We start from the raw sequence: 15,189 nt of genomic DNA, 5'->3' as shown, positions 1-15,189 counted from the left end.
GAAAAACAAAACAAAAACAATCAGAAATGTTTAAAAAGCAAGTAACAAACAAAAACCTAATCAAGATGTCCAGTACTGGATTATTTAAAAATTATTCTGACCTTTCTGCCCTGGCACCAGGAGTGGCAGAGGGGACAGCAGGATCACAAGAATGAGGGTGACACAAGGTGAGCAGCTCCTGAGAAATGCCTTTCTCAGCTGACCTTTGGCCTACCAAAGCATGCACAGATGCACAGGAACACAACATAGAAGTAACCGATATAGAGTGAGCAATTACACTGTTATTTACGGTGCTGTATAACCACTCTATCTAGTTATTAGACATTCTCATCACCCTTAAACAAAACCTTCTACCTGTACCTGGTTCCTATTCTGTCTGAATGTACTGTCCTCACATAATATTCCATTGTATGGATAGACAACATTTCCAGGTTTCTTTGCTTTTATATCTTTTTTCAGGAAGCAATTTGATTGGATATATTTCTAGACAACCTTAGACTTATTTACTTAATTGTAATGGCTTGTGTGGGTTGCTAAGTGAATCCTGAGTTCAGATGTAGAAGAATGAGAATAAACCCTGACCTTGCAGAAAATTCAACTCTAAATGGACCAAAGACCTTAACAGAAGAACTGAAACTGAAAACGCTAGAGGAAAGGGAAATCGTGCAGTGATGTAGGCACAGGGCGATGCTCTCTGAGTGCTCCAATTGCTCAGGAAATACGTTATCGACAAATGGGACCTCGTGAAATGAAAAGGTAAGGCAGCTGCCACTCAAACAGCTATCGCTTCAACATGACAGCCACATCTGTCCTGACAGCATACCTCACAGATGTTCAGAAACCTCCAGTCCGCTCTTGGGTAGTCCATGGAAACTTCTGCTGAGTTCAGATGCCCAGAGAAGACTTCATTACAGCCTGAAATTGCCCCTCTGTCACCACAGGCAGCTGCAGCTTTATCCTGGAGACTCTGCTAAGTCAGGGCTGCTCCAGGGACCCTGTGGCTCTGAAAGGTGCTCCTTCCAAGCAGGGAGGGATGTGATGTTCCTGGGTGGGGTCATCTAAAGGCCGACTTAAGTAGGCTGCCCCACTCTTTCTGAAAATGGTGATGTAGTGCAATGTTTTTGCTCTTTTAACTTTTTGGGGGCCTATGATCCATCTCCCAATTAAGTCACACAAGGGGGCTTATTCTTTGTTATGAATGCCAAGCTTTAGTTTGGCCTGTTTCTTGTCAGATTTTTTTAAATTATTCTGACTACCTGTTGCCTCTGGGCTTTTTCCTTTGTTTACTTCTGTGTAGCTTACTTTCACTCTTACTCTGTGGCTGGATGGCTGGGTAGCTGGGTGGGTGGCTGGCCCCCGATGTCTTTCTCTCCTCGGTCCTCATTTTTTCCTTTTATTTATCCTCTCTGCCTGCCAGCCCCTCCTATCCTTGCTTCTGCCTTGCCATTGGCTGTTCAGCTCTTTATTAAACCATCAGGTGTTTTAGACAGGGAAAGAATCACAGCTTCACAGAGTTAAACACATGGCTCATCAACAAAAGCAACACTCCTTAAACTAATACTCCCCAACATGGTGGTGCTGAAGTTGGAACTGCTGCAGGATCTTCAGGGGCTGCTGGAGTCGTGTTTACAACTCTCCACCAGCTCACCCCCCCACACACAGTTATTGGGGTCTGTTCCTGTCTACTGCCACTGAGGCTGTGTTAGATGGGTCTGACATCTGCCAGTCAAACACTCTTGCCATCAAGACAGCCACAATATTCATTTATTTGTTTATTTGTTTGTTTGTTTATTTATTGTAGAACTAGGGATTGGACCTAAAGCCTCATGTATTCCAGGCAAGTGTCTTATTATATCACTGAGCTGTATACGCAGCTGCAATAATTTTCTTTTGTTTTTTTTGAAAGGTTTAGGTTTTTATTTTTTAAAAAGAAAACTGTAGAAGGAAGCGGCGGGGCTGCGTCCCGCCACCCGGCCGCCGGCTAGCTTTACACCCGAAATAATTACACGGAAACTGTATTCTTTTAAACACTGCCTGGCCCATTATCTGTAGCCTCTTATTGGTTAATTCTCATATCTTCCTTTAACCCATATTTAATAATCCGTGTAGCACCACGAAGTGTGGCTTACCAGGAGAGATCTTAACCTGCGTCCATCTCGGAGAGGAGAAGCATGGAGACTCACTATGGCGACTGCCTGAAGCGTCTCCCCAACTCTGCTTCCTTTTTCCCACAATTCTGTTCTGTCTACTCCACCTACCTAATTTTCTGTCTCTTAAAGGGCCAAGGCAGTATCTTTATTAATAATAAAAGTAACACATAGACACTCCTCCATCAGAAAACAAACTATCTCTTTTTCCTTATACATATCAATCTAAGTTCCCATTCCCTTCCCTCCTCCCATTCCCTCCACACACCCTCCCACTCAATCCCATCCAATCCTCAGAGAGGGTAAGGCTCATTGCTTTGGGGAAGGTCCCAGGCCCTTCCTACTATATCTAGGCTGAGCAAGGTATCATCCAACGAGAATAGGTTCCCAAAAAGCCAGTATATGCAGTAGGAATAAATCCTGGTGCCACTGCCAGTGGCTCCCCAGTCTGCCTGAGCCATGCAACCTGTCAACCACATTCAGAGGGACTAGTTTAGTCCTATGCTTGTTCCTTCCCAGTCCAGCTGGAGTTGGTGAGCTCCCATTAGCTCAGGCAAACAGTTTTAGTGGGTGAACCCATCATGGTCTTGACCTCCTTCCTCATATTCTCATTCCTCCTACTCTTTAACTGGTCTTTGGGAACTCAGCCCAGTGCTCCACTGCAGATCTCTGCCTCTGTTTCAATCAGTTGCTGATGAAGGTTCTATGGTGATATTTGAGATATTTATCAGTCTGACTACAGGACAGAGCCAGTTTGGGTCCCCTCTCCTCTATTGTTTAGAGTCTTAGCTGGGGTCATCCTTGTGGATTCCTGGGAATTTCTCTAGAGCCAGGTTTCTTGCTAACCGTATAATGGCTCCCTCAGTCAAGATATCTCTTTCCTTGCTCTCATCTCTGTCCATCCTCCTCAACTATCCCATTCCCTCAAGTTCTCTCCTCACCCCTCCCCTTCTCTGTTCTTCCCCTAAAACCCTCCCTTTTCCCCCACCTTCATATTCCACTCCCATTTTTTCAGTCGATCCACTTTCCAGGTGGATCTCTCTCTATATATATTTTTAGGGTTCACCTTATTACTTAGCTTCTCTAGGATCATGAATTATAGGCTCAATATCCTTTGTTTATAGCTAGTATCTACTTATGAGTGAGAACATATCACATCTTTTTGGGTCTGGGTTACCACACTCAGGATAGGGCTTACTAATTCTATCCATTTGCATACAAAATTAAAGATGTCATTGTTTTTAACCACTGAGTAGTACTCTAATGTATAAATGTGAAACATTTTCTTTATCCATTCTTCGGTAAGGGGCATCTAGGTTTTTTTTTCCAGGTTCTGGCAATTACAAACAATGCTGCTATGAATATAACTGAACAAATGCCTTTGTAGTATGATTGAGCATCTTTTGGGTATATGCCCAAGAGTGGTATTGCTGGATCCTGAGGTAGGTTGATTCCCAATTTTCTGAGAAACCGCCATACTGATTTCCAAAGTGATTGTACAAGTTTGCATTCCCACCAGCAATGGATGAGTATTCCCCTTACTCCACATCCTCTTTAGCATGAGCTAACATTGGTATTTTTGATCTTAGCCATTCATCCAGGTATAAGATGATATCTCAGAGTTGTTTTGATTTGCATAACCCCAAAACTCATGTATTCCAGGCAAGTGTTCTATTATGTCACTGAGCTGTAGACACAGCTGCAATCATTTTATTTTCTTATAATAATTTTTTTCTTTAGGATGGATTGATTGATTTCTTTTGGTTTTTCAAGACAGGATTTCTCTGTGCAGCCATAGCTGTCCTGGAACTGGCTCTGTACCCCAGACTGGCTTTGACCCCAGGGATTCACCTGCCTCTGTCTCCCAACTGCTAGGATTAAAAGTGTGTCCTAACCACCACTCAGCTGAGAATTTCTTTTTTATTTAATTAATTACGTTTTATGTACTCGGGTGTTTTGTCTGCACTTATGTCTGTATACCACATCTATGCCTAGTACCTGTGGAGGCCAGAAGAAGTCATTGAATCCCCTGAAATGGGTTAAAGACAGTTGTGAGCCACCATGTGGATGCTGGGAATCAAACCATGTCCTCTGGTGTAGTGGCATTTCATTTGTATTTTTATAAAAAATTTTGCCTGAAGTTCAGAGAGTAAAACAGCCACACTGGTCAGCCTTACAGACCAGGCAGTGGTGACACACACCTTTAAAATCCCAGTAGCCACATTAGTTTACCGTAGAAACTAGGCTGTAGTAGTGCATGCCTTTACTCCCAGCACTTGAGAAAAATATAAGACAGGAGGAGACGGCTCTCAGAGACAGTCTCACTCTGAGATTCCTGGAGGCAGGATCGTCATTTACACTGAGATAGAGGTAAGAGCCAGTAGATGGCTGTTTCGCTTTTCTGAACAGGTTGAACCACTATTGTCTCTGCGTTTTTATTAATTGTGCGACACTCTGGAAGAGCAGCCCCTTAGCTGCTGAGCCATCTCTCCAGCCCCTGTTAATAATTTCTTGCATTGGACAATGAAACATGATCAGATTTGTCCTCACTCGTTGTTAAAAGGAGAAGAACAACTTGTCATAATGAAGGACACCTCTAATCCATGCATTTTGAAGGCTGAGACAGGAGGATTCCTGTGAGCTTAAGTCCAGCCTGACCTACAGTGTGAGACCCCATCTCAAAACAACGACATAAAGAGATAAAATCATTAGGGATTCTTTACAACAGAGACCTGTGATGCCCTTACTTCCCAATTATACCCAGTTAAGTTTTTCTTCCCCATTCCTGTGCCTTTCTATTCTCCTAGCTCTATGCCAGATTTAAGGGCTCCATCCTTTTCAGAAGGAAGTTTTGCAGAACTCTGAACCCTTTAAAGGATGACTCTATTTCCTCCCTGCATTTCTTTACTTTTTAAGGGGGGATTAGGGTTTTTATTGCTGTAAAGAGACGTCATTACCATGGCAACTCCTATAAAGAAAGTATTTAATTGGGGTGATCCCCTTATAGTTCAGAGGTTTAGTCCATTGTCATCATGACAGGGAGCATGGCGTCATGCAGGCAGATGTGCTGGAGCAGAAAGTGCCACATCTTGACCAGATGTCAGCAGGAAGTCAACTGACTGTCACACTGAGGGAAGCTTGAGCAAAAGAGACCTCAAAGCCCACCCCACAGTAACATTCTTGCTCCACCAAGGCCACACCTCCTAATAAGGCCTCTTCCTTTGGGCGCCATTTTCTTTCAAACGACCATATCACTCTTTCCTACCAGAAAGAGTAGTTCTTCCCAAATAAGCTTTGTTTTCTCCCTTTGTTTGTTATGGTTATTTCAAAACTTAAATGAATTGACAAGGGACATGACTCCCGTCTCCTTAGTGCTACTACTTCCATGGGTCAGCTGCGTCCTGCTTCCTAGGAGTTTGGATACCGTAAGCTCATCTCTGAGACCTTAATCAGATCGAGTATGCTGATTAATGTTTTCTGCCTTCCAGATGATATGTTTTTTATAAAAGTCACCAAAATAATATGAATTGGATAATCCTGGAGACATCCTGACTTGCTATGGAGAAGACTGAAATATCAGGTTGTGGTATTGCTCTTAGCTAGAGAAACAAATTCAGGAGAGGATGATATTGTTAGTTTCTTCAGGGCAATTATGAAAATGTGGAAGTGAATAGGTGTCACTATTTGTTCTGGTGCATCCGAAGGACAGATAACCCACACCAGAAAGTGTGCAAAGGATCTGCATGGAAAGTGTAGTTCTTACATAAAAAGGAGACTGAGAGCACTTAATACAATTTCATTCACTAAGCAGTTCATGAGCATATACTTTGTGACAGGTATGTGTTTCAGATATGGAAACAAAGCTGAAGATGCTTTGAAATGTCTTCTGAAACCTATCTGTCTCCTTTTTCTGTAATGTAGTTGCTAAACAATTGTTCGATACTTTCCTGGTTTCTGTCTGGGCACAGGGTTTGTGAGCTCTGGTGGCAGATGAGCACTTTTTTTGGCCATTCTAACCATAGGAAGAGCCATATGGGTGTTATGATTCCAATACCCGAGTTCCTCAAGATAAGTTTTGTCCTAAACCAATGCTGGGTTCCTGGAACTGTGGTGCTAGAAGACTCAACATCTCGAAGCAGACGACATGAATTCTGGATGGATTACCCTCGGGATCTAACCTTGCGTGAGGAATCATAGCATCTTCCATCATCCACTGAGCAGATGCGTAGCAAACCTGATGGCTCTGGCTGTTAGCTGGACTGATTTAAATGAAGCCAAATCAAGGCATGTGGGGCTAGCATCAAAAGGCAGGGGGCCTTGCCGAAGTTTTCTCATTAATTATTACCTTAGGTAGAAGGCAAATTTGGATGTGCACATACAGAAGGGGTTAATCAGGTGACAGAATGGAGAGGAAGAACAGTTAGCCTGTAGTTTGAGACTAGACAGACAATTGGACCAAGATGATGGACGGCTAAGATATGAAGATGAAATCTGTTTTCAACTGAAGTTGATAATGCAGGATCTGAATTCATGGGATTATAGTAAAATTATCCAAGAAACTTCATGCTTTTTTCCTTAGAATGTAAAAAATTCAGTAACGTGGATATCAGAAATGGAGACAGTGAGATAGGTCTGTACTAGGGCAATAACCTTCTGACCAGTAGGAGTCCATATGTACACTGTTGTCTGTGGTAAATAAACAGAATGTCTCAATGAGACTAACCATCTTCCAAAAGTGTAGTCTGTCAGGAACATGCCTTCATTCACTGAGATAAAGCTTCAAATAAGGAAGAGAATGCAGGGAAAACAAGCAGTATGGAATGAAGAAGATGGCTCTCTCCTCATCTGGCTTCTCTTCCTTTCCCCAGGAACCTTCCCAGTGCCCCCTTCACTTCTTTGTTCCTCAGAGTATAGATGAGGGGATTCAACATGGGTGCAACCACACAGTAGAAGAGAGAAATGAATTTCCCTTGATCCTGATTATTGCTCTTAGGTGGAAGCAGATACCCATAGATAGCTGAGTCATAGAAGACAAACACCACTACCAAGTGAGAGAGGCAAGTATTGAAGGCCTTCCGTCGTCCCTCCACAGAGCGGATCTTCATCACTGCCTGAGCAATGAAGCAGTAGGAAGTCAGGATGACGCTCAGAGGGACGGCAGTGAAGAAAGTACAGACACCATTGAGCACAGCCTCATTGAGACTTGTGTCTCCACAGGCCAATTTAATCATGGCGGGCACCTCACACAGGAAGTTGTCCACCTTCCGGTGTCCACAAAATGGGAGCTGCAGAGTGAAAGTTGACTGAATGACTGAGTTGCCTAAGCCACTCAGCCAGCCTACAGCAGCCAGCAGCCAGCAGAGACGTGGATTCATGATAGTCATGTAGTGCAGGGGCCAGCAAACTGCCACATATCGGTCAAATGCCATCACGGAGAGCAGTATGGCCTCTGTGGCCCCCAGCCAAAAGAAAACATAGAGCTGAGTTACACATCCACCATAGCTGATGGTCTTGTCTGGCCCCCATAGATTTTTCAGCATTTGGGGGACTGAACTGGTTGTAAAGGCCAGGTCCAGGGAAGAGAGGTTGCTGAGGAAGAAGTACATGGGTGTGTGGAGCCGGGCGTCAAGACGGGAAAGCAGGATGATGGTTGAATTCCCAACCAGGGTCAACAAGTAGGAGAAGAGGATGACTATAAAAAAGACTCTCTCCAGCTGGGGATGCTCAGATAAACCCATCAGAATGAAGCTCCCAGAGCTGTTGCTGTCCACCCCCATCCCTGGCTGCTTCATCACTGGAAGCTGCTCTAGAAAACTGGGAGAAGGAAGGGGAGAGTCAGCTACTGCTGTATATGCATCCAGAATGTTCTTCAGTCTCCACAGTTAAGGAGCCATCCAGCCTTTCCAGACCCAAGCTTTCAGTGACCCCTGGTTGTCAGATGAGTGGGACCTAGCGCAGAGATGAAGGACTACTGTCTTGTGAAGACGGACAATGGGTAGGGCTCAGTGTCCAGAGTAGTGGGTGGCAGACAGAGGGAGCTGGCAAGGTAGAATGAGATACAGACATTCTCACAACACAGTTCCTGCAGTAAAGCTTCCTGTGCTATGAGCAGGGCAAAACACACTCTGAATTTGGACAATCTTCCCAGATATTTATGATAATTTTGTTTCTCAGGCTGGAAAGATGGCCCAGCAGTTAGGAGCATTACTGCTCTTGTAGATGACCCAGGTTAGGTTCTCAGTGCTCTCATCCCACAGCAGCTCCAGGGTTCTGACATCCTCTTCGGCCAACTGCACTTACGTGAACATACCATCAGTTATAAACATTATTGGTTTTGTAATTCTTGTTTTATTCCTAAAATATTGGTTGATATGAAGGCCAAGTCATTTGATGTGAGTACGAAGAAATAGGTCTTACTCTAGAACTTACTATAGAGGCTACTAGAGAATATATCGCCATTTTGACTGATAAGTTACAAGCCTAGAAAAACTTAACTAGAACAGATAATAGAGATATTCAGACAAAGGCAGAGGAATTTAACTGACAACCAACTCCTTCATTACAATTTTACAATTAAAGGAACAGCTCAAGTTTGTCAAGCAACTAACCTTAATTTATTCATTCACCTTATGGGAACAACTCCCGAAAGACATGCATCCCCAGGACTGTGTCAGAACTGACTCGATTTTTGTGGAAATGTTAGATTTCAGGAGACTTAAGGAAGTGATAATCTCATATGGTACAAATTTGTATTTGTGAAGCAAATGTGAAATTCATGGTCAACTAGTAACTGAATTGTTCCACAAGACTGGAAAGACTTGGGTACAGCAGTATTGGACCCTGGTCCTCAACTGCAGTGGAGGGCCTGGTGGAAAGATGAGCCTAGGACCATTCAACAACAAAGCAGGACTAGAGATATTAACATTTCCCATGACTGACTTCTTGGAGAGGGAAATTATGCTGATGTACAAAGTCAGTCTTTATATGATGATCATACCTTAGCTCTATTTCATTCAACAGCTTTGAATGCTTGGGACAGAATTGAAGAAGCCAGAAAGAATGGAGTCATTTACTAAAGTTAATTGGGGCATAAAAGAAACCTTCACTAATTTTTTTCTTTTCTTTCTTTTTTCTTTCTCTTTTTGAAAGATTGACTTCATCTGAAAATAGAATGATACCAAATTCAGAAGCTAGAAAAATAATAACTGAGTCTTTGGCTTTTGAAAGTGCCAATTCACAATGCAAAAGGGTAATTAGGCCATTAAAGGTAAGATCAGTACCCACAGAGGAATTGCTGTGATATATACATATATATATATATATATATATATGTATATATTCAACATTCAATCTCATAACAACGATGATGCATGGATAGGAAAGGTGACGTCCACAGCCTTGAAGAAAAATCAAAATGTCAAGTGTTTTAATTGTGGCAAACAAGGTCATCTAAAAGGAATTGTAGACATGGTATTCCTAGAAGCAAAGTTTCTTCTATTCTGAACAAAATGAATGCAGATCAACAAGGGACAGCCAACTTAACTCTTTGTCATTGGGAATTGCCTTGGGGGTTCTCACAGGCCTCCATGTCTATGGTGCCTCAGTCTTTTCTTGTCATCATGGGGGAAACTCTTCCTCAGAGCAATTAATGGATCTAACGTTATTGTAAAACACCATACTGCTCTGGATGACAGAACATCTTTAGAAGATAAATATTTCAGGAGAAACCATAGTGTAAATATTTTGGCAAACTTCTATAAATGATCATTGACCCAAGCTAAATATATGCATAAATGACATTGTAATTGAAGGTCTTGGAGACCCAATAATTGCAACAGAATCTTTGAATCCAAATTGGCCTCTTCAGGATGTAAATTTTAAGCTTTTGGGGTTAGATCTTTATCTCAGGTAAAACGAAGTGCAAGAAGTGTTGAATATATAGCTTCAGAAGGACAGAGAGGAAAATTTATGCCACATGTGTCTAATAGAGCAATGAATTTATGCAGACGTGATTTGTTACAGCAATAGAATGCTCATATTTACATTCTTCCAATTTCAGAAGCAAATCATAAACTAACATGTCTCTGGGGAAAATATTAAAGGTTTATAAAGAACAGTCCCCGACCATTCATGTAGAAGGACAGAGCACAACAGCAGCTGATCTTTCAAAGGTACCAACAATCCCACCTTAATAATGGTTAAGTGTATCCTTGCTCATACTGTATGGGAAACACCAATCGCTGGCTCCCCTACATTTTATACTGATGAAAAATATCAGGAAAGGCAGGTTATAAATCAGAAAAATTGAATAAAGTTGCTTAAATTTGTGATTCTGCTCAGAACTCAAAATTATATGCTAGTTTCATAGTATTATATTTTCCAGAACTGCTTATTATAGTTACTGACTATCAATATACAGAAAGATTTGATTTACATTCAGAAACTGCTGAATTTATTCCAGATGATGCAGAATTGACTTTATTATTTATTCAGTTATAAGAAATAATTAGAAATAGATACCATTCCTTATATATAACAATATTAGATCCCATATGGGTCTACCAGGCCATATAGCACCAGGTAATGATGAAATCGATCACCTATTCGTAGGAAGCATGATAGAAGTCCCAGAATTTCAAAAAAAGCACCATGTCAATAGCAAGGACTTAAAAAAGATTTTTCCATCAATTGACAACAAGCTAAGAAAATTATAAGGATATCTCTGACTTGTTCTTTGTACAATAAAACTCTACTAACTGCAGGAGGTAACTCAAAAGGTACCCAAAGAAACAAAATTTTGCAAATCAGCGTGTTTCATTTTGCAGAGTTTGGAAAATTATACTCTTAAATTAAACTCTTTACAATTAAAAATATCTATGGAATGCACACCATACCATAGATAACCATTCAGGAGTTCAATAGACAACTTCTTTGAGTTTTGAAAGGCTGATTCTGCTATCATAATTTGTTAGAAGTTATGGCCAGCATGGGTATACCTGTACAAATTAAGAGTGACAATGCCCCAGCATGTCTTTGATAAAATGAAACAATTTTTTTGCATATTACAACATTTAGCATATTACAGGTATATCATACAACCCTACAGGGCATGAGTTTATAGAAAGATCAAATCAAACTCTAAGCTATATGCTAATAAACAGAAAGGAATGATAAACTCCCCCAAGGAGAGATTGCATAATGCTTTATTAACTTTAAAATTTCTAAATGCTAATGAGAAAGGAATGACAGCTGCAAAGAGACATTGGATAATAGAAAAAAACTACTGAATTAAATCAGCCTTTATACTTCAAAGAATTGTTCACCTCAGAATGGAAACCATGTTATGTGATACATTGGAGAAGAGGTTTTGCTTTTGTTTCCACAGAAGAAGAAAAGCTATGGATACCACCAAAATTGACACAGATTAGATTCAAGCAAGAGAGACCTCTTGATTAGAAGAGGCAATAGTTCATCAATCAAATTAGAAGAGGTGATAGTGTGACCATTCAATCTAAACTAACATATAAGACTGATAAATGATTTTCATTTGATCAGATATAACTTATCAAAAGGGAAATGCGCCCAAGTTTGAGTTGATGCAGGATTTTGTTTTTGTCTTTCCAGGAGAATGAAGACATCCAACTGAGGAATCTGAGGAGCACTGGACAAATGATGTATCTGAAGAAAAGTACAAATCATCCAGAGAAAATGTCCCAAGAAAAAAGATTATTGGCCTATTGGTATATCACATTTCTGATAAATCTTTCCAAAATGTTTGTTCCTGCTGTTCTCTACATATAATACAAATGGTCTTTTTGTAGCCCCAGTTAAATTCAAAATTAAAGCTGGTTTTAGAGTTGGAGAATGGCTCTCTCTTCTATAAACCCAAGCATGCTTGTTAAAGGAAAATCTAAATTCTCTGTCTCATGTCAGAATAGTCACCTGGTATGGGGCAGAAAAAAATAACCCCAAAATAAAGGGACTATTCTATTGCCACTAATCTCATAAGTGTTTCATATTATTTGATACTTTAAAACTTTCCTTAAAGTATAAATATTATCCATCTATGTATTTTATTACTTTCAAGACAAGGTTTCTTTATGTCCTAGCTGTCCTAGAACAGGCCACCCATATATATATATATATATATATATATATATATATATATCTTTTGTTATGATATTAATGGTCATATAGAGTACTCACTCTAGAAACAGGCTTCATCTAGCTTCCTGTACATGATTTCAGGTTTGCATCTCTATCAGGTAGCTAGGAATTAAGTTTTTATACTCTGAAGGTACATAACTATTGTCCTTTAACCTCTTCAAGAGTGGCTGCATATGACATTTAAAATGTTTAAGTTTTCTGCAGCGAACCATGACCGTGCCTAACAGTGACCTTTGAAGTCTCCACAATGAGGATCGGGCCCACAACAACAATTCTGCCTTGGTTGTGATAATGCCACTAAGCTCACAAATGCCATCCAAAGATTGACTTTGGACTACCAACTGCTCAGGACAATTTCAAGGTGGCTGGCTGAGATGGTCCAACCTCATGGACTACTCTAACCAGGACTTGAAATAAGCTCTGCATTTTTCAATTACTCTGAGACTGGACAACAAGTAGTACAGCTAGTTCTCCCAGGACTCGACAATTATCCCAATTTTATCAGCATCCCCTAAAATGCCATTGTCCCCAGACAACAGGAGGTAATTTTCAGAACATGATGCCCATTTCCCCAAGAGGTGGGGTAGGCAGTTTTTGATCATTCAATGGGTCTTGGATATTTGTCTTCATTTAGAGGGGTTGATTACAAGTTGATATTGGTAATGATCAGGAAGAAAGCTAAACAAAAGACATTATATTCAGGGATCTTGTTCTGAAAATAAAAGGGGGGATATAGATATGATAGGATAAAAGATTATTGAATCTACTTTTAAACCAAAAATGAAATGACTAGTCCTAAATATTTTATATGGTATGAATTTTATGTATTGATACAAAGTTGTGGTTATTTTTTATACTGCATATATGTTTCTACTGTTAAGATATGTTATATATTGATACAAATTTAAGGTTAATTTGTTAGAACATACTATATGTTTCTACTCTTGTTTAAGTATTTTACCTATTTAAGACATTTAACAATGTAATGCATATTTCTAGTCCTTGATAGTTATTATTACAAAGTATTTAGGATAATAAGGAAGTTAAGGTTAGTAGTTAGTCCCCTATTACAGTCAAACTTGTCACTTTAGTTATGTTTTCAAGGTCAAATAGTGATATATTTTAAATAGACAGGTGACCTTCAAATACTTCAAAGATCTATGGAACATGTTCATTTAAGACATTTTAATAATAAGGTTTTTTTATGACGAGACACATCTGCACCTAGCAGTACCAATCTACTTCAGAGAAGATGATGGGCATAGAAGAAACTCCATATAAATTTACATTCTTTATGGCAAAAGTTAGTCACTGGGCAATAAACTACCCTTGCCTCAACTACTTAGAGTATGCTGTCCAAATTGGACAAGCAGAACACACAGAAAGTGCTGAACTTTGCCAAAACAAGGTTGGACAGTCCTTCAAATATCCTGCCTCATAGAAAAGTCTGTCAGATATTCTAGGCCTGCAGGCTGAAGATGGATACCCAATGTTACAGAAGAATCTAGGGTGACTGCCCAGGCAGCCAGTTGTTTCTGCCATTTCTTGGTTTTGGAAGTTGTTTGCTCTGTACTTCCTGTTTACTCAGGTAATTTTATATCCTTCTCAGGACACTCATAGAGTTGAAGACTAGGTAGTTATAGCTATAATATTCCTTGTTGCCAGTCTGTGGTGGATCATGCCTTTAATCCCAACAGTCTGGAGGCAGAGGCAGGAGGATCTTGGTATGTTTGAGGCCAGCCTGGTCTACATAGTTAGCTAGTTCCAGTACACCTATAGCTGTAACACAGAGAAATCCTGATTCAAAAAACAGAAAACAAACATACAAAAACATTACTCTCCTTGTAAAAGAAATAATTCTTGTTAACAAATTCAGAAAACAAACTCACAACAGAGGTGTAAAGTGTCTAAGGTGGAAAGACATAAGAAGATAGTTTTGGGTTATGAGTGCAAATCAGGACAGAATGGGATTTCGGTACAACACTTTAACTCACTCAGCTAACAGATAATGGTATATTTTCTCAGAAATTGTCAAATGTTAATGCACTAGACATTGCTGGTGTAATTATTGCCTCTATATATTTGTTATAGTTATTATACTTATTGTATATAGGTTTTTCACATTAGTTAAAACCTTTATATTCAGACAAAAAGAGGGAAATGGGTGATATTTTGTTTGTGTTCTGACAGACAAACCTTGCTTGGAGTCAGAGGGTAGAGCTGGCCACTAGCTGACCATAGAAGTCCGAGGTCTGTTAGAGAGGAGACGGGCAGACGGGGGGGTCTAGGTCCTTTTGGATGGAGGCTCTGAAGAGGAAGGAAGCAACTGGTGGCAGCACCCTGTTAGAGAATCGTTCAAGTTTTTACCCCAATATCGGACTCCCAATTTTTATTGATAAGATTAATTAGATTTACATTTCAAAGTTAGACTGGTTGGCTTCAGCCTCAGGGATCCACCTGTCTCCACTCCCGCACACTGCACTGAAAGTGTGCTATCACACCCTTCTTCCCACCCCCACAGCTGGATTTTCCTTTGGGTGCTGGGGCTTGAACTCAGGTCCCCATGCTTGTGTGACAAACACTTTAACAGCTGAGCTAACTCTCCAGTCCCAGGATATGGTCATTACTGAATAATATAAACAAAACCCCTCTCTATTTTTGCCTACCAAATATATGGAGAAAAGAGAAAACAGAAGCAATCCTTGAGCCTCCTGGAAACCAAGAGTCAGGGATCCTGTCTTTCCTCTGGTCTGTGTTGTGCCTGTTCCACAGCAGCCTCAGCTACTGGCCCAACCAGAAGACATTATTCAGGGAAGTGCGTGGGTGTGCTTAGCCGCTTTAACTGTAAGAGGCAGGGGCCACTCAACTAATGACC

The 15,189-nt window shown here is 40.5% G+C and overlaps 2 protein-coding genes across 2 annotated transcripts in view; one reads left to right on the top strand and one right to left on the bottom strand.

Moving 5' to 3' along the window:
- The window catches only part of Znf597 (zinc finger protein 597), a 55,747-nt gene extending 43,600 nt beyond the window's left edge, over positions 1-12,147 (top strand). Inside the window, exons 7-10 of the mRNA XM_042054907.1 lie at positions 590-756; positions 9,297-9,414; positions 10,207-10,318; positions 11,772-12,147. The gene's annotated coding sequence lies outside the window, so the exon portion shown is untranslated. The remainder of the gene's footprint in view (positions 1-589; positions 757-9,296; positions 9,415-10,206; positions 10,319-11,771) is intronic.
- On the bottom strand, positions 6,989-7,924 carry LOC119811352 (olfactory receptor 15-like). Its single transcript, XM_038325272.1, has one exon. The coding sequence runs from the start codon at positions 7,922-7,924 to the stop codon at positions 6,989-6,991; it is 936 nt and encodes a 311-aa protein (XP_038181200.1).
- Positions 12,148-15,189: the final 3,042 nt, after the last annotated feature.

This window comes from Arvicola amphibius, chromosome 4, assembly GCF_903992535.2.
Source record: "Arvicola amphibius chromosome 4, mArvAmp1.2, whole genome shotgun sequence".
NCBI classification, from domain to species: Eukaryota; Metazoa; Chordata; class Mammalia; order Rodentia; family Cricetidae; genus Arvicola; species Arvicola amphibius.
This window is presented reverse-complemented; position numbering and strand designations above follow the sequence as displayed.